Raw genomic sequence first — 24646 nt, forward strand, 5'->3', positions numbered from 1 at the left:
GCATTATGTAAGCGCTTTTATAAGCGCGTTTTAATGATATGATTTGTTGTACCTTCCGCGGAACTTATAATAAAATTTTATTTATCAATTGCAATTGCCTTTATTTATATAGCGCTTTGATTATATCATTCATAATTACTAGCATTGTCTTTTGCAATTTCATTGTTTATTATTGTGCACACAATAAAAAACTACTTTATGCGAAACAACCTGTATGCACGTGCTATTCTGCACATTATGAATCTTCTAAGTCCGCCGAAACGATCCTTAGGCAAAAATTTGTGTTTATTGCGAAGCATCCAAGTATGGCTAGATCTAATACTTTGGGAGAAAGTTAACAAACTGAATTCCTTTCGTATACACGTTAAATTGTTTTCATTTAGCATCAAGTGGTCTTCTCCATCACTTGTTTGATTTCATTTATGGTTGTATTAAACGCGTTGTATTCTGAAATTATGCATAGTCATACAATCATTATGATGAACAAAAACCTTTATTTTTATTCATTTTACACAATATTGCAAACTTATTTACTACACACATTAACATGAATCACTAGAATGCACATAAAATTTCACATACTTTTGTTATTTACATATAATATCGTTTCAACAAAGTAGCATGCCACGCGTTAGGTATATTGCGCCCTTCAATGTCTTGGAGTTTATAAGAGCCTGCTGTATTAATTCCCACTATCTGGTATGGTCCCTCCCAATTGGGTCCCAACTTCCCTTGTTTCTCAGCACGACTTGCTTCATTATTATGCAAAACCCATTCTCCAACATCAAAGGCTAACGCGCGCACCTTCTTGTTATAATACTTAGCAATTTGCTGCTTATTATTTGCCTCACATATTGCGGCCATAAGCCTGCGTTCTTCAATGAAATTTAGATTTTCACAAATGCCTTCCGCATTCGCACTTTCATCAAAATTAGCAACTCTGTGCGTTTCAACAAAGATTTCTGCGGGGATCATTGCTTCGGAACCATATACTAGGCTAAAAGGTGTTTCGCCTGTACTTTTCTTAAAAGTAGTGCGATGAGCCCATAGTACATTTGAAAGTTCATCAACCCATCCATTTCGCTTTTCATTCAAACGTTTTTTAATACCGCTAACAATGTCGCGGTTAGTGACTTCGCACAATCCATTTGCTTGCGGATGTGCCACAGATGTGAATCTTTGAATTATATTTAGTTCCGCACACCAACTTAAAAATGGATCTTTTGCAATCTGCGCTCCATTATCACTTACAAGTTCCCGCGGAATACCAAATCTACATACAATGTATTCCCATACAAAATTCAGCACTTGCACTCTAGTAATTGTGCGTAAGGCCTTTGCCTCCACCTATTTAGTGAAATAATCAATAGCTACAATCAGGAACTTTACATTTCCTGCACCTGGTGTAGTGACCCGAACTTTTCCTTGTTATATATATATATATATATATATATATATATATATATATATATATATATATATATATATATATATATATATATATATATATTAAATGAAATTGTTATTTACATGATTAAGTGTTTCCAACATGTTAAGCAATCAAACTTGTTAAGACTTGATTAATTGAAATATGTTTCATATAGACAATTGACCACCCAAGTTGACCGGTGATTCACGAACGTTAAAACTTGTAAAAACTATATGATGACATATATATGGATATATATATATAGTTAACATGATACTATGATAAGTAAACATATTATTAAGTATATTAACAATGAACTACATATGTAAAAACAAGACTACTAACTTAATGATTTTTAAACGAGACATATATGTAACGATTATCGTTGTAAAGACATTTAATGTATATATATCATATTAAGAGATATTCATACATGATAATATCATGATAATATAATAATTTAAAATCTCATTTGATATTATAAACATTGGGTTAACAACATTTAACAAGATCGTTAACCTAAAGGTTTCAAAACAACACTTACATGTAACGACTAACGATGACTTAACGACTCAGTTAAAATGTATATACATGTAGTGTTTTAATATGTATTTATACACTTTTGAAAGACTTCAATACACTTATCAAAATACTTCTACTTAACAGAAATGCTTACAATTACATTCTCGTTCAGTTTCATCAACAATTCTACTCGTATGCACCCGTATTCATACTCGTACAATACACAGCTTTTAGATGTATGTACTATTCGTATATACACTCCAATGATCAGCTCTTAGCAGCCCATGTGAGTCACCTAACACATGTGGGAACCATCATTTGGCAACTAGCATGAAATATCTCATAAAATTACAAAAATATGAGTAATCATTCATGACTTATTTACATGAAAACAAAATTACATATCCTTTATATCTAATCCATATACCAACGACTAAAAACACCTACAGACACTTTCATTCTTCAATTTTCTTCATCTAATTGATCTCTCTCAAGTTCTATCTTCAAGTTCTAAGTGTTCTTCATAAATTCTACAAGTTCTAGTTACATAAAATCAAGAATACTTTCAAGTTTGCTAGCTCACTTTCAATCTTGTAAGGTGATCATCCAACCTCAAGAAATCTTTGTTTCTTACAGTAGGTTATCATTCTAATACAAGGTAATAATCATATTCAAACTTTGGTTCAATTTCTATAACTATAACAATCTTATTTCAAGTGATGATCTTACTTGAACTTGTTTTCGTGTCATGATTCTGCTTCAAGAACTTCGAGCCATCCAATGATCCGTTGAAGCTAGATCCATTTTTTTATTTTCTATTAGGTTTATCCAAGGAACTTAAGGTAGTAATGATGTTCATAACATCATTCGATTCATACATATAAAGCTATCTTATTCGAAGGTTTAAACTTGTAATCACTAGAACATAGTTTAGTTAATTCTAAACTTGTTCGCAAATAAAAGTTAATCCTTCTAACTTGACTTTTAAAATCAACTAAACATATGTTCTATATCTATATGATATGCTAACTTAATGATTTAAAACCTGGAAACACGAAAAACACCGTAAAAACGAATTTACGCCGTCGTAGTAACACCGCGGGCTGTTTTGGGTTAGTTAATTAAAAACTATGATAAACTTTGATTTAAAAGTTATTATTCTGGGAAAATGATTTTTATTATGAACATGAAACTATATCTAAAACTTATGGTTAAACTCAAAGTGGAAGTATGTTTTCTAAAATGGTCATCTAGACGTCGTTCTTTCGACTGAAATGACTACCTTTAAAAAAATGACTTGTAACTTATTTTTCCGACTATAAACCTATACTTTTTCTGTTTAGATTTATAAAATAGAGTTCAATATGAAACCATAGGAATTTGATTCACTCAAAACGGATTTAAAATGAAGAAGTTATGGGTAAAACAAGATTGGATAATTTTTCTCATTTTAGCTACGTGAAAATTGGTAACAAATCTATTCCAACCATAACTTAATCAACTTGTATTGTATATTATGTAATCTTGAGATACCATAGACACGTATACAATGTTTCGACCTATCATGTCGACACATCTATATATATTTCGGAACAACCATAGACACTCTATATGTGAATGTTGGAGTTAGCTATACAGGGTTGAGGTTGATTACAAAATATATATAGTTTGAGTTGTGATCAATACTGAGATACGTATACACTGGGTCGTGGATTGATTCAAGATAATATTTATCGATTTATTTCTGTACATCTAACTGTGGACACTAGTTGTAGGTTACTAACGAGGACAGCTGACTTAATAAACTTAAAACATCAAAATATATTAAAAGTGTTGTAAATATATTTTGAACATACTTTGATATATATGTATATATTGTTATAGGTTCGTGAATCAACCAGTGGCCAAGTCTTACTTCCGGACGAAGTAAAAATCTGTGAAAGTGAGTTATAGTCCCACTTTTAAAATCTAATATTTTTGGGATGAGAATACATGCAGGTTTTATAAATGATTTACAAAATAGACACAAGTACGTGAAACTACATTCTATGGTTGAATTATCGAAATCGAATATACCCCTTTTTATTAAGTCTGGTAATCTAAGAATTAGGGAACAGACACCTTAATTGACGCGAATCCTAAAGATAGATCTATTGGGCCTAACAAACCCCATCCAAAGTACCAGATGCTTTAGTACTTCGAAATTTATATCATATCCGAAGGGTGTCCCGGAATGATGGGGATATTCTTATATATGCATCTTGTTAATGTCGGTTACCAGGTGTTCACCATATGAATGATTTTTATCTCTATGTATGGGATGTGTATTAAAATATGAAATCTTGTGGTCTATTATTATGATTTCATATATATATAGGTTAAACATATAACTCACCAACATTTTTGTTGACGTTTTAAGCATGTTTATTCTCAGGTGATTATTAAGAGCTTCCGCTGTCGCATACTTAAATAAGGACGAGATTTGGAGTCCATGCTTGTATGATATTGTGTAAAAACTGCATTCAAGAAACTTATTTTGTTGTAACATATTTGTATTGTAAACCATTATGTAATGGTCGTGTGTAAACATGATATTTTAGATTATCATTATTTGATAATCTACGTAAAGCTTTTTAAACCTTTATTGATGAAATAAAGGTTATGGTTTGTTTTAAAATGAATGCAGTCTTTAAAAAACGTCTCATATAGAGGTCAAAACCTCGCAACGAAATCAATTAATATGGAACGTTTTTCATGATTAAAAACGTTCCATATTAATTGATTTCGTTGCGAGGTTTTGACCTCTATATGAGACATTTTTCAAAGACTGCATTCATTTTTAAAACAAACCATAACCTTTATTTCATAAATAAAGGTTTAAAAGCTTTACGTAGATTATCAAATAATGATAATCTAAAATATCCTGTTTACACACGACCATTACATAATGGTTTACAATACAAATATGTTACATCGAAATCAGTTTCTTGAATGCAGTTTTTACACAATATCATACAAACATGGACTCCAAATCTTGTCCTTATTTTAGTATGCAACAGCGGAAGCTCTTAGTATTCACCTGAGAATAAACATGCTTTAAACGTCAACAAAAATGTTGGTGAGTTATAGGTTTAACCTATATGTATCAAATCGTAACAATAGACCACAAGATTTCATATTTCAATACACATCCCATACATAGAGATAAAAATCATTCATATGGTGAACACCTGGTAACCGACATTAACAAGATGCATATATATAAGAATATCCCCATCATTCCGGGACACCCTTCGGATATGATATAAATTTCGAAGTACTAAAGCATTCGGTACTTTGGATGGGGTTTGTTAGGCCCAATAGATCTATCTTTAGGATTCGCGTCAATTAGGGTGTCTGTTCCCTAATTCTTAGATTACCGGACTTAATAAAAAGAGGCATATTCGATTTCGATAATTCAACCATAGAATGTAGTTTCACGTACTTATGTCTATTTTGTAAATCATTTATAAAACATGCATGTATTCTCATCCCAAAAATATTAGATTTTAAAAGTGAGACTATAACTCACTTTCACAGATTTTTACTTCGTCGGGAAGTAATACTTGGCCACTGGTTGATTCACGAACCTATAACAATATATACATATATATCAAAGTATGTTCAAAATATATTTACAACACTTTTAATATATTTTGATGTTTTAAGTTTATTAAGTCAGCTGTCCTCGTTAGTAACCTACAACTAGTTGTCCACAGTTAGATGTACAGAAATAAATCGATAAATATTATCTTGAATCAATCCACGACCCAGTGTATATGTATCTCAGTATTGATCACAACTCAAACTATATATATTTTGGAATCAACCTCAACCCTGTATAGCTAACTCCAACATTCACATATAGAGTGTCTATGGTTGTTTCGAAATATATATAGATGTGTCGACATGATAGGTCGAAACATTGTATACGTGTCTATGGTATCTCAAGATTACATAATATACAATACAAGTTGATTAAGTTATGGTTGGAATAGATTTGTTACCAATTTTCACGTAGCTAAAATGAGAAAAATTATCCAATCTTGTTTTACCCATAACTTCTTCATTTTAAATCTGTTTTGAGTGAATCAAATTGCTATGGTTTCATATTGAACTCTATTTTATGAATCTAAACAGAAAAAGTATAGGTTTATAGTCGGAAAAATAAGTTACAAGTCGTTTTTGTAAAGGTAGTCATTTCAGTCGAAAGAACGACGTCTAGATGACCATTTTAGAAAACATACTTCCACTTTGAGTTTAACCATAATTTTTGGATATAGTTTCATGTTCATAATAAAAATCATTTTCTCAGAATAACAACTTTTAAATCAAAGTTTATCATAGTTTTTAATTAACTAACCCAAAACAGCCCGCGGTGTTACTACGACGGCGTAAATCCAGTTTTACGGTGTTTTTCGTATTTCCAGGTTTTAGATCATTAAGTTAGCATATCATATAGATATAGAACATGTGTGTAGTTAATTTTAAAAGTCAAGTTAGAAGGATTAACTTTTGTTTGCGAACAAGTTTAGAATTAACTAAACTATGTTCTAGTGATTACGAGTTTAAACCTTCGAATAAGATAGTTTTATATATATGAATTGAATGATGTTATGAACATAATTACTACCTCAAGTTTAGTAGGTAAACCTACTGGAAGTGACAAGAAATGATCTAGCTTCAAAGGATCTTGGATGGCTTGAAAGTTCTTGAAGTAGGATCATGACACAAAAACAAGTTCAAGTAAGATTTTTACTCGAATTAAGATAGTTTATAGTTATAGAAATTGAATCAAAGTTTGAATATGAATATTACCTTGAATAAGAAAGATAACCTACTATATATAACAAAGGTTTCTTGATCTTAGATGATTACTTGGAATGGATTAGAAAGCTTGGAAGTAAATTAGTAAACTTGAAGGGATTTTTGAAGTGTTCTTAAAGTGTTCTTCCTATGATGATTATAGCTTGATTCTTGAAGTGATTTTTGATGAAGATGATGATTAACTACTGGAAAAATACGTTCATAATAGTGTGTGTGAGTTGAGAGAGAATTAGAAAGAGAATTGGAAGTGAAATGGAGTGAATGATGAGTGGTAATTGGTGAGTGGTGAGTGGGGTTAAAAGGAGTTCTAGTTAGTTGACTAGCTCATGGTAGAAGTTAAAATTGATTAGTCATACATGACATAATCAAGAGTGGAATCCCATGCTAGTTCCTATTGGTATATACTCATAGTAAGTACATTTTGAAGCTGTGTATAATACGGGTAAGAATACGACTAGAATTCTTGATGAAAGAAAAGAATGGAAAAGTAACTGTAACCATTTTCGTTAAGTATGAGTGTTTTGATATATGTCTTGAAGTCTTCCAAAAGTATTTTAATACATCTAAATACACTACATGTATATACATTTTAACTGAGTCATTAAGTCATCGTTAGTCGTTACATGTAAGTGTTGTTTTGAAACCTTTAAGTTAACGATCTCAATTAATGTTGTTAACCCATTATTTATTATATCTAATGAGATGTTAAATTATTATATTATCATGATATTATGATATATTAATATATCTTAATATGATATATATACATTTAAATGTCGTTACAACGATAATCATTACATATATGTCTCGTTTCGAAATCCTTAAGTTAGTAGTCTTGTTTATATGTATATAACTCATTGTTAATATACTTATGGAGATACTTACTTATCATAATCTCATGTTAACCATATGTATATCCATATATATATATCGTCATGTCATTTTTACAAGTTTTAACGTTCGTGAATCGCCGGTCAACTTGGGTGGTCAATTGTCTATATGAAACATATTTTAATTAATCAAGTCTTAACAAGTTTGATTGCTTAACATGTTGGAAACATTTAATCATGTAAATATCAATCTCAATTAATATATATAAACATGGAAAAGTTCGGGTCACTATAGTACCTACCCGTTAAATAAATTTCGTCCCGAAATTTTAAGCTGTTGAAGGTGTTGACGAATCTTCTGGAAATAGATGCGGGTATTTCTTCTTCATCTGATCTTCACGCTCCCAGGTGAACTCGGGTCCTCTACGAGCATTCCATCGAACCTTAACAATTGGTATCTTGGTTTGCTTAAGTCTTTTAACCTCACGATCCATTATTTCGACGGGTTCTTCGATGAATTGGAGTTTTTCGTTGATTTGGATTTCATCTAATGGAATAGTGAGATCTTCTTTAGCAAAACATTTCTTCAAATTCGAGACGTGGAAAGTGTTATGTACAGCCGCGAGTTGTTGAGGTAACTCAAGTCGGTAAGCTACTGGTCCGACACGATCAATAATCTTGAATGGTCCAATATACGTTGGATTTAATTTCCCTCGTTTACCAAATCGAACAACGCCTTTCCAAGGTGCAACTTTAAGCATGACCATCTCTCCAATTTCAAATTCTATATCTTTTCTTTTAATGTCAGCGTAGCTCTTTTGTCGACTTTGGGCGGTTTTCAACCGTTGTTGAATTTGGATGATCTTCTCGGTAGTTTCTTGTATAATCTCCGGACCCGTAATCTGTCTATCCCCCACTTCACTCCAACAAATCGGAGACCTGCACTTTCTACCATAAAGTGCTTCAAACGGCGCCATCTCAATGCTTGAATGGTAGCTGTTGTTGTAGGAAAATTCTGCTAATGGTAGATGTCGATCCTAACTGTTTCCGAAATCAATAACACATGCTCGTAGCATGTCTTCAAGCGTTTGTATCGTCCTTTCACTCTGCCCATTAGTTTGTGGATGATAGGCAGTACTCATGTCTAGACGAGTTCCTAATGCTTGCTGTAATGTCTGCCAGAATCTTGAAATAAATCTGCCATCCCTATCAGAGATAATAGAGATTGGTATTCCATGTCTGGAGACGACTTCCTTCAAATACAGTCGTGCTAACTTCTCCATCTTGTCATCTTCTCTTATTGGCAAGAAATGTGCTGATTTGGTGAGACGATCAACTATTACCCAAATAGTATCAAAACCACTTGCAGTCCTTGGCAATTTAGTGATGAAATCCATGGTAATGTTTTCCCATTTCCATTCCGAGATTTCGGGTTGTTGAAGTAGACCTGATGGTTTCTGATGCTCAGCTTTGACCTTAGAACATGTCAAACATTCTCCTAGGTATTTAGCAACATTGGCTTTCATACCCGGCTACCAAAAATATTTCCTGAGATCCTTGTACATCTTCCCCGTTCCAGGATGTATTGAGTATCTGGTTTTATGAGCTTCTCTAAGTACCATTTCTCTCATATCTCCAAATTTTGGTACCCAAATCCTTTCAGCCCTATACCGGGTTCCGTCTTCCCGAATATTAAGATGTTTCTCCGATCCTTTGGGTATTTCATCCTTTAAATTTCCCTCTTTTAAAACTCCTTGTTGCGCCTCCTTTATTTGAGTAGTAAGGTTATTATGTGTGAGGACCGGTCCTAATCCTCCCGGACGAAGTCTTCAACAGTTGGTCCCATTGCGATGTTCGACTCCAAATAATATCTTTAATATGAGTTAATGCACAGCGGAAGACTTAATTCGTACATGAGAATAACATGCTTTAAATCGTCAACATAAAGTTGGTGAGATATATAGGTTTGATGCTAGCAGCGTAATAACTATGGACCACAAGATTTCATATGTAAACATTTTAATAAAAATATTCTAAGTGGTTGAGCACTTGGTAACCATACTTAACATTTAATCACGTCGCATATTCCCTTTATTATGAAATCTTACTACACCGTACCAAGTGTAGTCACGAAACGAAGTACTGTGCAACCGTTGAATACTGGTCGTCCAGTCCGGTTGGGGTTGTCAGGCCCGATAGATCTATCAACAGGATTCGCGTTTACAATACCGCTGTAAATATTAGTTACCAAGCTACAGGGAAGTATGCCAGTGGTACAACTCAACGTAGAATATATTTTTCAGTTACTTGTGTCCATAACGTAAAACATAAAATACATGTATTCTCATCCCGAAATACTTAGAGTTTAAAAGTGGGACTATATACTCACCATACTGTATTTTGTAGTAAAAATACATATAACACCATTGATCAATTATAAGGTTGGCCTCGGATTCACGAACCTATATCATTTTTATATTTATTAATACACATAATCGTAATTGAATAAATTCAAATATATGTATATATATATTTCATTTGTTTAAAACCTTAGTTTTAATTATATTAAATTACTATTAGTAAGGATAAAAATGATGATTCTTATAATAATGAAAATACTAAAATTAATGATGATATTATTAATAATCATAATATTAATAAAATCATATCTAGTGATAATAAAAATAATAATAATGATACTTTTAATTAAAATGAAAATTTTAATTATAATAATAACTTTAATAGTAATGTTATTTTTTTTTTATAATAATACTTGTAATAATAATAATAATAATTAATATTAACAATGAATGATAATAATAATAATTAAAGAAAGGAATAGATAAGTATACCCTTTAAAACTTCTTCTAAAAAGAAAAGCTCAAGACAGGGAAAAGCCCAAGACAGGACTCGAACCCGAGACCCCTAGTTAACCCGTCAACACCTAAGACCAACGAACCAACTCCAGTTTTTCTGTTTAAAGACTCAAACCCATTATTTATAATTCATATTTCGGCTCAATCAGAAACTTGCAGCCCAACATCTTTGTTCACAAGCCCACTTGTTAAAATTTTGGCCCGATCAATTCCCTGCCCATATTTATTCTCCTCTACCGTTCGTTTATATAAAAAAAAAAAAATATCGGCTTAATAAACCTATAAGTGGAGCACTTTAACAGCCGACATTCTTGTCTTTAATAATTCCCACCATCATCCAGACTTTATCATTATTCCTTATCATCATCATACGCAACCATTAAAACAAATGAGTTTGTTTTCGGTTCTCACAGAAGCAGCAACGATTTGCAATGAGACAGGAGTTAAAACGGAAAAATAAGCAGGGTTATGGGGTGTTTGAACAGTGGAAACAATATGATGGCGCAGATGGGTTTCAATTAGAACAGAAAGCAAAAACGTTGCAGCTTCTATAGTAGCTTCGATGATTGAAAACAGAAAATAGTTTTTAGGAGAGAGAGAGAGAAGAGATGGTTGATCATACATGGTGATGGCAGATGTTGTGGGTTTCAAAGAAGGTGTTAGTGGTTTCGCTATTGGGTACAAGTGTTGGTAGTGGTTATGTGATCTTTCATTCGAACATATCAGAAAAGAGTTTGTAACGGTGGTTTCAAATTTTGTGATTTTCGGTTTAGAGAAAGAAGAGAGATAATAAGAGAGATAAGGTGGTTTTTGTATGAAGAAGAAGGTGGTTTCAGTAAGGGTTTGTGATGGTTTCGATTAAAATAGAAACATGAAATCAAATAACGGCTGTAACTGAAATCATTGATTGGTGATATAAGATCTGTCGAATTACAATTATAAAGAGAAGGTGCGTTTGTTTTGTGTTTTTAGGTTGTTTGATTCGACTGCAACAAAAACGCAACCGTGGTGATGGTTGTTTGAAGTCTTAAACAAAACTAGTGGTTTGATGGGTTTGGTATTAAAAGAGAATAAACGTGGCAGTGGTGGTGGTTAATATGGGCCTTGATTTTGAGATTACAAGTTAAAGAAGGTAATGCAGAGGTATTCGAGTTTCTCATATTGATTTGGTTCATTTGATTTATAGCCAAATACTTGATTGACAGGGAATCTTCAGTACGAACGAGTCAGGAAGAAAACAATATCAATAATGATAAAGTGGATTGTGATGCGTAACCAATTTGAGACAGAAACAAAAATCAGGCATAGTATAGATGGAGATGTGAACCAAATTTTGGATTTTATGATCTTTAAAAACATATTTTTCTATTTCTACATGTACATATCCGTAATTTTATATGTATGTCTATATTTAAATATGTATTTGTATCAATATTTAAAGAAAGAGATCGTGTTGTGTAAGTGTGTGTATCATGGATCATTTACATATGTAAAGGTCACTTAAGTCAAGAAATAAAACACTGAGGTTCACTTTTTAAATCATATATCATAATTCAACAAAGTACTAATACGATATAATTAATAATTAATAATAATAATGATAATAATATTTTTAAATGGAAATGGTAATAAATAATCATAATAACAAAAAAAATTATAGTTTTAATCATTCTTATGATATTGTTTATGTTTAACATCTTAAATAATCTTAACCTTTTAATTATAATTATAACAATAATAATAACAATATGATAAATGATAATAATAATAATCTTATTAGTTATACTAATTATTAATTTTTATTAATGATCATAATATCATCTCTTATACATATATATATATATATATATATATATATATATATATATATATATATATATATATATATATATATATATATATATATATATATATATATATATATATATATATATATACACACATTTTTATATACAATAATTGTTCGTGAATCGTCGGGCTTGGTCAAGGGTAACTGATTATCCGAATATAGATTTTAAACTTTCTAGACTCAATATTAGGGTTTTTGCTTATCGTGTCAGAAACATATAGAGATTGGAGTTTAAATCTGGTCGAAAATTTCCGGGTCGTTACATTATGAATCATTATATTCATAGATTTTACTCGAATGGGTTCTCTGTCCTTCCTGCTCAAGGCATCGGCTACCACATTTGCCTTCCCCGGGTGGTAACGAATCTCAAAGTCGTAATCATTCAATAATTCAATCCACCTACGCTGCCTCATATTCAGTTGTTTCTGATTAAATATGTGTTGAAGACTTTTGTGGTCTGTATATATAATACTTTTGACCCCATATAAGTAGTGCCTCCAAGTCTTTAATGCAAAAACAACCGCGCCTAATTCCAAATCATGCGTCGTATAATTTTGTTCGTGAATCTTCAATTGTCTAGACGCATAAGCAATCACCTTCATTCGTTGCATTAATACACAACCGAGACCTTGCTTTGATGCATCACAATAAATCACAAAATCATCATTCCCTTCAAGCAATGACAATATAGGTGCCGTAGTTAGCTTTTTCTTCAATAACTGAAACGCTTTCTCTTGTTCATCATTCCATTCAAATTTCTTCCCTTTATGCGTTAATGCAGTCAAGGGTTTTGCTATTCTGGAAAAGTCTTGGATGAACCTTCTGTAGTAACCAGCTAGTCCTAAAAACTGGCGTATGTGTTTTGGAGTTTTCGGGGTTTCCCTCTTTTCAACAGTTTCTATCTTTGCCGGATCCACCTTAATACCTTCTTTGTTCACTATGTGACCGAGGAATTGAACTTCTTCAACCAAAATGCACACTTTGAAAACTTAGCGTACAATTCTTCCTTCCTCAATACTTCTAACACCTTACTCAAATGTTCACCGTGTTCTTGGTCATTCTTTGAGTAAATAAGTATGTCATCAATGAAAACAATGACAAACTTGTCAAGGTATGGTCCACACACTCGGTTCATAAGGTCCATGAACACAGCTGGTGCATTAGTTAAACCAAACGGCATGACCATAAACTCGTAATGACCGTAACGTGTTCTGAAAGCAGTCTTTGGAATATCATCTTCTTTCACCCGCATTTGATGATACCCGGAACGTAAGTCAATCTTTGAATAAACAGACGAGCCTTGTAGTTGATCAAATAAGTCGTCGATTCTCGGTAGTGGGTAGCGGTTCTTGATGGTAAGTTTGTTCAACTCTCGGTAGTCGATACACAACCTGAATGTACCATCTTTCTTCTTGACAAACAAAACAGGAGCTCCCCACGGTGATGTGCTTGGTCGAATGAAACCGCGCTCTAAAAGTTCTTGTAATTGGCTTTGCAGTTCTTTCATCTCGCTGGGTGCGAGTCTGTAAGGAGCACGAGCTATTGGTGAAGCTCTTGGTACAAGATCTATTTGAAATTCAACGGATCGCTGTTGGGGTAATCCCGGTAATTCTTTCGGAAATACATCTGGAAATTCTTTTGCAATGGGAACATCATTGATGCTCTTTTCTTCAGTTTGTACTTTCTCGACGTGTGCTAGAACAGCATAGCAACCTTTTCTTATTAGTTTTTGTGCCTTCAAATTACTAATAATATGTTGCTTCGTGTTGCCCTTTTCTCCGTACACCATTAAGGGTTTTCCTTTTTCTCGTATAATGCGAATTGCATTTTTGTAACAAACGATCTCTGCTTTCACTTCTTTCAACCAGTCCATACCGATTATCACATCAAAACTCCCTAACTCTACTGGTATCAAATCAATCTTAAATGTTTCGCTAACCAGTTTAATTTCTCGATTCCGACATATATTATCTGCTGAAATTAATTTACCATTTGCTAATTCGAGTAAAAATTTACTATCCAAAGGCGTCAATGGACAACTTAATTTAGCACAAAAATCTCTACTCATATAGCTTCTATCCTCACCCGAATCAAATAAAACGTAAGCAGATTTATTGTCAATAAGAAACGTACCCGTAACAAGCTCCGGGTCTTCCTGTGCCTCTGCCGCATTAATATTGAAAACTCTTCCGCGGCCTTATCCATTCGTGTTCTCCTGGTTCGGGAAATTTCTAATAATGTGGCCCGGTTTTCCACATTTATAACAAACTACATTGGCATAACTTGCTCCGACACTACTTGCTCCGCCATTACTCATTCCGACACCATTTGTTACTTTCGTTCTATTAACCCCTGGTCCGTAGACCTCACACTTCGCCGCGCTATGACCATTTCTTTTACACTTGTTGCAAAATTTGGTGCAGAACCCCGAGTGATACTTTTCACACCTTTGGCATAGCTGCTTCTGATTGTTGTTGTTGTTGCGATTATTATTGTTGTTGGGATGATTGTTGTAGTTGTTGTTGTTGTTGTTGTTGTTGTTGTTGTTGGGCCGTTTGTTGTAGTTGCGATTGATGTTGCGATTGTTGGGATAATTGTTGCGATTATTGTTGTAATTGCTGTTGTTGTTGTATTGGTGATTCTTATCACCGTTTTCCTCCCACTTTCTTTTGACTTGCTTCACATTGGCCTCTTCAGCAGTCTGTTCTTTAATTCTTTCTTCAATCTGGTTCACTAGTTTGTGAGCCATTCTACATGCCTGTTGTATGGAGGCGGGCTCGTGTGAACTTATATCTTCTTGGATTCTTTCCGGTAATCCTTTCACAAACGCGTCGATCTTCTCTTCCTCATCTTCGAATGCTCCCGGACACAATAGGCACAATTCTGTGAATCGTCTTTCGTACGTGGTAATATCAAATCCTTGGGTTCGTAACCCTCTAAGTTCTGTCTTGAGCTTATTGACCTCGGTTCTGGGACGGTACTTCTCGTTCATCAAGTGCTTGAAGAAGAAGGTGGTTTTTGTATGAAGAAGAAGGTGGCTTATTGACCTTGGTGATTTTCGGTTTAGAGAAAGAAGAGAGATAATAAGAGAGATAAGGTGGTTTTTGTATGAAGAAGAAGGTGGTTTCAGTAAGGGTTTGTGATGGTTTCGATTAAAATAGAAACATGAAATCAAATAACGGCTGTAACTGAAATCATTGATTGGTGATATAAGATCTGTCGAATTACAATTATAAAGAGAAGGTGCGTTTGTTTTGTGTTTTTAGGTTGTTTGATTCGACTGCAACAAAAACGCAACCGTGGTGATGGTTGTTTGAAGTCTTAAACAAAACTAGTGGTTTGATGGGTTTGGTATTAAAAGAGAATAAACGTGGCAGTGGTGGTGGTTAATATGGGCCTTGATTTTGAGATTACAAGTTAAAGAAGGTAATGCAGAGGTATTCGAGTTTCTCATATTGATTTGGTTCATTTGATTTATAGCCAAATACTTGATTGACAGGGAATCTTCAGTACGAACGAGTCAGGAAGAAAACAATATCAATAATGATAAAGTGGATTGTGATGCGTAACCAATTTGAGACAGAAACAAAAATCAGGCATAGTATAGATGGAGATGTGAACCAAATTTTGGATTTTATGATCTTTAAAAACATATTTTTCTATTTCTACATGTACATATCCGTAATTTTATATGTATGTCTATATTTAAATATGTATTTGTATCAATATTTAAAGAAAGAGATCGTGTTGTGTAAGTGTGTGTATCATGGATCATTTACATATGTAAAGGTCACTTAAGTCAAGAAACAAAACACTGAGGTTCACTTTTTAAATCATATATCATAATTCAACAAAGTACTAATACGATATAATTAATAATTAATAATAATAATGATAATAATATTTTTAAATGGAAATGGTAATAAATAATCATAATAACAAAAAAATTATAGTTTTAATCATTCTTATGATATTGTTTATGTTTAACATCTTAAATAATCTTAACCTTTTAATTATAATTATAACAATAATAATAACAATATGATAAATGATAATAATAATAATCTTATTAGTTATACTAATTATTAATTTTTATTAATGATCATAATATCATCTCTTATACATATATATATATATATATATATATATATATATATATATATATATATATATATATATATATATATATATATATATATATATATATATATATATATATATATATATATATATACACATTTTTATATACAATAATTGTTCGTGAATCGTCGGGCTTGGTCAAGGGTAACTGATTATCCGAATATAGATTTTAAACTTTCTAGACTCAATATTAGGGTTTTTGCTTATCGTGTCAGAAACATATAGAGATTGGAGTTTAAATCTGGTCGAAAATTTCCGGGTCGTTACAGTACCCACCCATTAAAGAAATTTCGTCCCCGAAATTTGATAGAGGTTGTCATGGATAATAGTAAGAATGTTTTCATGACGAATATGAGGTAATAATGGAGTTTCTTTTTATTTTTTTTTTTTTTTTTTTTTTGAAAGATATAGATAAAACGATTCGAGCATGTGAAGCGTACGAGTGAAGCTATCACAAAAGAGCGAAATAAGTAAATAAATATGTTCGTTTCAACTGATGACGTAATTATGAGTGATTTCCGGTATTCACGGGATTTAAAGAAAATCTTACGTAATAAGATTTGATTTTTCAGCGATCAAGATCTTATTTGATTTAATACAACAATCTGTTTTGATTTCTCTGTCGGATATTTCACTATAAATCTACCCCTTTCGCTTTTCTTATTTTCCACACCTTCTATTCTTTCTCCCTCTATTCATTCCTTAATATGCTCCATCAATTCCTGATTCTTGGTATACTCCAAACTTTCGTATCTGTAATTCTTCTTTTTCATCTACCGCCAGAAGAATCTGTTTACTTCTACTATACTCTTGTGTTTATTGTGTTTCTAGTTCTCCCGTGTCTTTATATTACTACATGCATTGATATACACGGTTTGAAATTTCGGGGTTATTATCGAGCTTTATATTCTTCATTGTTTTCCAAAGCTTCATGCTTTCGTTTTTTTTTTTTTCCTTCCCGACTTCGAGTCAAGCGAGTAATGGTCCGGAATTCGTAGGTATGAAATTTCGGAATGAACATAGCTGATACTCTTAGAAAGAAATGGAAATTGCACGATTTTGATTTGTCAAATTACCAGAATATCCAGAAAGATAGAACTATCAAGATGATATGTTCTTAATACGTTTCGGAATTGGATAGAATGTAAGAGCCGTGTAACATGGCACATGATAACGGTACTGTGAATCATCATGCTTCATTAGAAACTCAACATGACTTACTGTAATATAATGAAGTTGATCAAGTTTCATTATATTATACTAATTCATGCATCAGTTCCCAACACTACTTCAAAACATTCATATTTTAAACTTGAAGGTTTCAGAATTTAGAAACTAACACAGTTTCTTTTATGTTGTAACGCAGACATTACGGAGTGATAAATGATCTCAGATAAGAATAGTGTGAAAATATCTCCAGAAATATGGAGAATATGTTTAACGGAAGATATGAAAATATCCTATAATTTCTAAGTTAAGATGATGATGAAGAATATCATCTGGAAAGATTTGGAATAAGGAGTAGGGTTCTTCCTAACGGTTTCAGCAGGCACTGAATCATTTGAATTCTTTGAAGTCAAACTTATTCTTTGTGATTTGTTCACGGTTTTCTTCATAGTTTCGCATAATCCACTTTTCAGTGCTAAATTTTCTATTGAGTTTTTCTAACACTTCCTTCTTTGTCATCAACTTTTGGCCATTAAGACCATCTACAATATGCTGTTTCGTCAGCATTTTCAAAGTTAACGGATCTGGGTAATCGGTTATCAAACCAAAGTGGTTTCGGGAGAATTGTGTTTTTAGATGATTAAACGCTGATGATGGAATATAAAAGATTCTCCGGTAACGACAGCGAAAGAATAACGTGTATATATATTGAAACTAACCTTTCTGAGAAGTCGAGGTTAACTTGCTGGTGCTGTGACAAAATTGGCTAATTTGAAAAGGGATTGCAAAGTTATTTTGGGTAATAATAACACTAAAGAAATTAACACTGCTGCGTGTTAAACGTTGACTCAGTCTCCGAGAGTCTTACAGGAGCATAAGTCTTTTCTTCCGTAGATGAAACGCGGTTGGTTCATCCTCTTGATTGAGGGGTTTTCAAGAATCATGAAAGATTTGAACACGCATTGCAATTGTCGAGATACAAATGAGGTTTAAGATGAAATCAAGTGGCAAGCTTGAAGAATTATTTAGTTTCATATGTTATAATCAGCATTTTAATTCATTTTACTTGTCCATAGTTAACAGTCTAATAGTCCGATGGTTCAATGATTCATATATAATTTAATATATAATATTCGAATTAAATAATACGTATCGTGACCCGTGTACCGGTCTCGGTGTCGATCACAACTCAAAGTATATATATATTTTGGAATCAACTCCGACCCTGTATAGCCAACTCCCACCTTCACATATAGAGTGTCTACGGTTGTTCCGAAATATATATATAGATGGGTCGATATGATAAGTCGAAACCTTGCATACGTGTCCCGTTATTTAAAGTGCGTATAAATAAATAACAGAAATTAAATGACGATAAATAAAATTGCGAGAATGTAAATTGCGATAATGTAAATGTTAATCAGTTAGCTGGGAACAGTTAGCCGGAACAATTAGCGTGGAATCCTATCACAATTTCAATTAATTAATTCGTTTGTTTCTAACACTTTTTATTTTTGTCCAATGTTTTCTTCGTTATGCCACTTGTTGGATTCTGATAGGTCAAAATCCAAATATGAAATTTAAATAGAAATGATTATTCTGTGGTGAACGGATATGTATATCGGTAGTTGTAAGTAGGATAGTAAATGATCGTTGAATCAGATTCGAAGAATGTACAGTGTAACTTATTAATGTGAATTCTAAATATTCTTCGGGTACTACCCACCCGTTAAAATATTTTCCATCATCAACAGTTTGTACGAAAGGATTTTTAATTACAATCTTTATGAAAATATACTTGCATATATATTTTCTTCAGATGAAATCATGGATTTAATGAGTCAATAAGATATTAAACTCATTTGATTTATCGCTACTACGAGATTACATAATCTCTAAAACTTTAGAAATTACATAATCGCCATGACGAGCGAAGATGAATGAGATAGAACGATACGTAAAGCGGAGATAATCGATGTAGAACGATATGTAGAACGAAGATCATACTCGAAGTACAGATGGTGATATTGAGGCGTGTGAGGTTGATATCCGAGGTATAGATCGTGATGTTGAGATTTTTCGACGCGATTGTGGTTTGGGGGTGATAAGGGTATTGTTGATGTTGATGATGGTGATGTTGATTATGCTGCTGATGCGGCTGCTGGTGTTTGTAACTTTCGCACCATGTTCTCCATAGCCGTCTCGCGAGCACGATGTTCGTTAACTTCTGCTAATATACCGGGATGATTGACGATTGAAACGAGCAGGTGCGTAAGATTCGAAATATAGGATATTATATAATCGTAACGGGATATTCTAGAAATAAGAGGGTAAATGGTTTCTCGAACAGGTTCGCCGGTAAGTGCTTTCAGGTTGAAAAGGGCAATTTGGCGGATGGAAGAGATCTTCGATGTGAAATGATTTTTCAGATGTCGGAGGATATTCTAGCTATATAGAATATCTATGTATAATACCAAAGATTTCGTAAACTACAGAGGAATTTACGGCATATGTCAGGCAAGTCTACGAATGCGCTAGGATATGAATTTTTGTCTATACACTATCGATGCACTAAATGCAGTAGGACGTGTCTAGACTTGAGAATACTAAGCAGGCAATTCCTAAGGATGATAAGCAGATGATTTCCGACTAGAAATGATAAGCAAAACTTTTGACAGGCAGACATGGTCAAAGTCCAGACCCACTAATGCATCTAAACAACTAACAGTTAGACACACTAAAGCAAGACCTGGTTCGCTAAGACCAACGCTCTGATACCACCTGTGAGGACCGGTCCTAATCCTCCCGGACGAAGTCTTCAACAGTTGGTCCCATTGCGATGTTCGACTCCAAATAATATCTTTAATATGAGTTAATGCACAGCGGAAGACTTAATTCGTACCTGAGAATAACATGCTTTAAATCGTCAACATAAAGTTGGTGAGATATATAGGTTTGATGCTAGCAGCGTAATAACTATGGACCACAAGATTTCATATGTAAACATTTTAATAAAAATATTCTAAGTGGTTGAGCACTTGGTAACCATACTTAACATTTAATCACGTCGCATATTCCCTTTATTATGAAATCTTACTACACCGTACCAAGTGTAGTCACGAAACGAAGTACTGTGCAACCGTTGAATACTGGTCGTCCAGTCCGGTTGGGGTTGTCAGGCCCGATAGATCTATCAACAGGATTCGCGTTTACAATACCGCTGTAAATATTAGTTACCAAGCTACAGGGAAGTATGCCAGTGGTACAACTCAACGTAGAATATATTTTTCAGTTACTTGTGTCCATAACGTAAAACATAAAATACATGTATTCTCATCCCGAAATACTTAGAGTTTAAAAGTGGGACTATATACTCACCATACTGTATTTTGTAGTAAAAATACATATAACACCATTGATCAATTATAAGGTTGGCCTCGGATTCACGAACCTATATCATTTTTATATTTATTAATACACATAATCGTAATTGAATAAATTCAAATATATGTATATATATATTTCATTTGTTTAAAACCTTAGTTTTAATTATATTAAATTACTATTAGTAAGGATAAAAATGATGATTCTTATAATAATGAAAATACTAAAATTAATGATGATATTATTAATAATCATAATATTAATAAAATCATATCTAGTGATAATAAAAATAATAATAATGATACTTTTAATTAAAATGAAAATTTTAATTATAATAATAACTTTAATAGTAATGTTATTTTTTTTTTATAATAATACTTGTAATAATAATAATAATAATTAATATTAACAATGAATGATAATAATAATAATTAAAGAAAGGAATAGATAAGTATACCCTTTAAAACTTCTTCTAAAAAGAAAAGCTCAAGACAGGGAAAAGCCCAAGACAGGACTCGAACCCGAGACCCCTAGTTAACCCGTCAACACCTAAGACCAACGAACCAACTCCAGTTTTTCTGTTTAAAGACTCAAACCCATTATTTATAATTCATATTTCGGCTCAATCAGAAACTTGCAGCCCAACATCTTTGTTCACAAGCCCACTTGTTAAAATTTTGGCCCGATCAATTCCCTGCCCATATTTATTCTCCTCTACCGTTCGTTTATATAAAAAAAAAAAAAAATATCGGCTTAATAAACCTATAAGTGGAGCACTTTAACAGCCGACATTCTTGTCTTTAATAATTCCCACCATCATCCAGACTTTATCATTATTCCTTATCATCATCATACGCAACCATTAAAACAAATGAGTTTGTTTTCGGTTCTCACAGAAGCAGCAACGATTTGCAATGAGACAGGAGTTAAAACGGAAAAATAAGCAGGGTTATGGGGTGTTTGAACAGTGGAAACAATATGATGGCGCAGATGGGTTTCAATTAGAACAGAAAGCAAAAACGTTGCAGCTTCTATAGTAGCTTCGATGATTGAAAACAGAAAATAGTTTTTAGGAGAGAGAGAGAGAAGAGATGGTTGATCATACATGGTGATGGCAGATGTTGTGGGTTTCAAAGAAGGTGTTAGTGGTTTCGCTATTGGGTACAAGTGTTGGTAGTGGTTATGTGATCTTTCATTCGAACATATCAGAAAAGCGTTTGTAACGGTGGTTTCAAATTTGGTGATTTTCGGTTTAGAGAAAGAAGAGAGATAATAAGAGAGATAAGGTGGTTTTTGTATGAAGAAGAAGGTGGTTTCAGTAAGGGTTTGTGATGGTTTCGATTAAAATAGAAACATGAAATCAAATAACGGCTGTAACTGAAATCATTGATTGGTGATATAAGATCTGTCGAATTACAATTATAAAGAGAAGGTGCGTTTGTTTTGTGTTTTTAGGTTGTTTGATTCGACTGCAACAAAAACGCAACCGTGGTGATGGTTGTTTGAAGTCTTAAACAAAACTAGTGGTTTGATGGGTTTGGTATTAAAAGAGAATAAACGTGGCAGTGGTGGTGGTTAATATGGGCCTTGATTTTGAGATTACAAGTTAAAGAAGGTAATACAGAGGTATTCGAGTTTCTCATATTGATTTGGTTCATTTGATTTATAGCCAAATACTTGATTGACAGGGAATCTTCAGTACGAACGAGTCAGGAAGAAAACAATATCAATAATGATAAAGTGGATTGTGATGCGTAACCAATTTGAGACAGAAACAAAAATCAGGCATAGTATAGATGGAGATGTGAACCAAATTTTGGATTTTATGATCTTTAAAAACATATTTTTCTATTTCTACATGTACATATCCGTAATTTTATATGTATGTCTATATTTAAATATGTATTTGTATCAATATTTAAAGAAAGAGATCGTGTTGTGTAAGTGTGTGTATCATGGATCATTTACATATGTAAAGGTCACTTAAGTCAAGAAATAAAACACTGAGGTTCACTTTTTAAATCATATATCATAATTCAACAAAGTACTAATACGATATAATTAATAATTAATAATAATAATGATAATAATATTTTTAAATGGAAATGGTAATAAATAATCATAATAACAAAAAAAATTATAGTTTTAATCATTCTTATGATATTGTTTATGTTTAACATCTTAAATAATCTTAACCTTTTAATTATAATTATAACAATAATAATAACAATATGATAAATGATAATAATAATAATCTTATTAGTTATACTAATTATTAATTTTTATTAATGATCATAATATCATCTCTTATACATACATATATATATATATATATATATATATATATATATATATATATATATATATATATATATATATATATATATATATATATATATATATATATATATATATATATATATATATATATATATATATATATATAGATACACATTTTTATATACAATAATTGTTCGTGAATCGTCGGGCTTGGTCAAGGGTAACTGATTATCCGAATATAGATTTTAAACTTTCTAGACTCAATATTAGGGTTTTTGCTTATCGTGTCAGAAACATATAGAGATTGGAGTTTAAATCTGGTCGAAAATTTCCGGGTCGTTACATTATGAATCATTATATTCATAGATTTTACTCGAATGGGTTCTCTGTCCTTCCTGCTCAAGGCATCGGCTACCACATTTGCCTTCCCCGGGTGGTAACGAATCTCAAAGTCGTAATCATTCAATAATTCAATCCACCTACGCTGCCTCATATTCAGTTGTTTCTGATTAAATATGTGTTGAAGACTTTTGTGGTCTGTATATATAATACTTTTGACCCCATATAAGTAGTGCCTCCAAGTCTTTAATGCAAAAACAACCGCGCCTAATTCCAAATCATGCGTCGTATAATTTTGTTCGTGAATCTTCAATTGTCTAGACGCATAAGCAATCACCTTCATTCGTTGCATTAATACACAACCGAGACCTTGCTTTGATGCGTCACAATAAATCACAAAATCATCATTCCCTTCAAGCAATGACAATATAGGTGCCGTAGTTAGCTTTTTCTTCAATAACTGAAACGCTTTCTCTTGTTCATCATTCCATTCAAATTTCTTCCCTTTATGCGTTAATGCAGTCAAGGGTTTTGCTATTCTGGAAAAGTCTTGGATGAACCTTCTGTAGTAACCAGCTAGTCCTAAAAACTGGCGTATGTGTTTTGGAGTTTTCGGGGTTTCCCTCTTTTCAACAGTTTCTATCTTTGCCGGATCCACCTTAATACCTTCTTTGTTCACTATATGACCGAGGAATTGAACTTCTTCAAGCAAAATGCACACTTTGAAAACTTAGCGTACAATTCTTCCTTCCTCAATACTTCTAACACCTTACTCAAATGTTCACCGTGTTCTTGGTCATTCTTTGAGTAAATAAGTATGTCATCAATGAAAACAATGACAAACTTGTCAAGGTATGGTCCACACACTCGGTTCATAAGGTCCATGAACACAGCTGGTGCATTAGTTAAACCAAACGGCATGACCATAAACTCGTAATGACCGTAACGTGTTCTGAAAGCAGTC

At 32.7% G+C, this 24646-nt stretch overlaps 1 protein-coding gene across 1 annotated transcript in view; it reads right to left on the bottom strand.

Moving 5' to 3' along the window:
- Nucleotides 1-591: 591 nt before the first annotated feature.
- The window catches only part of LOC139888676 (uncharacterized), a 39168-nt gene continuing 15113 nt past the window's right edge, over nt 592-24646 (bottom strand). The window contains exon 3 of the mRNA XM_071871671.1: nt 592-1347. Within this exon, the coding sequence (XP_071727772.1) occupies nt 592-1347 (756 nt within the window). The remainder of the gene's footprint in view (nt 1348-24646) is intronic.

This window comes from Rutidosis leptorrhynchoides, chromosome 2 (genome assembly GCF_046630445.1).
Source record: "Rutidosis leptorrhynchoides isolate AG116_Rl617_1_P2 chromosome 2, CSIRO_AGI_Rlap_v1, whole genome shotgun sequence".
NCBI classification, from domain to species: Eukaryota; Viridiplantae; Streptophyta; class Magnoliopsida; order Asterales; family Asteraceae; genus Rutidosis; species Rutidosis leptorrhynchoides.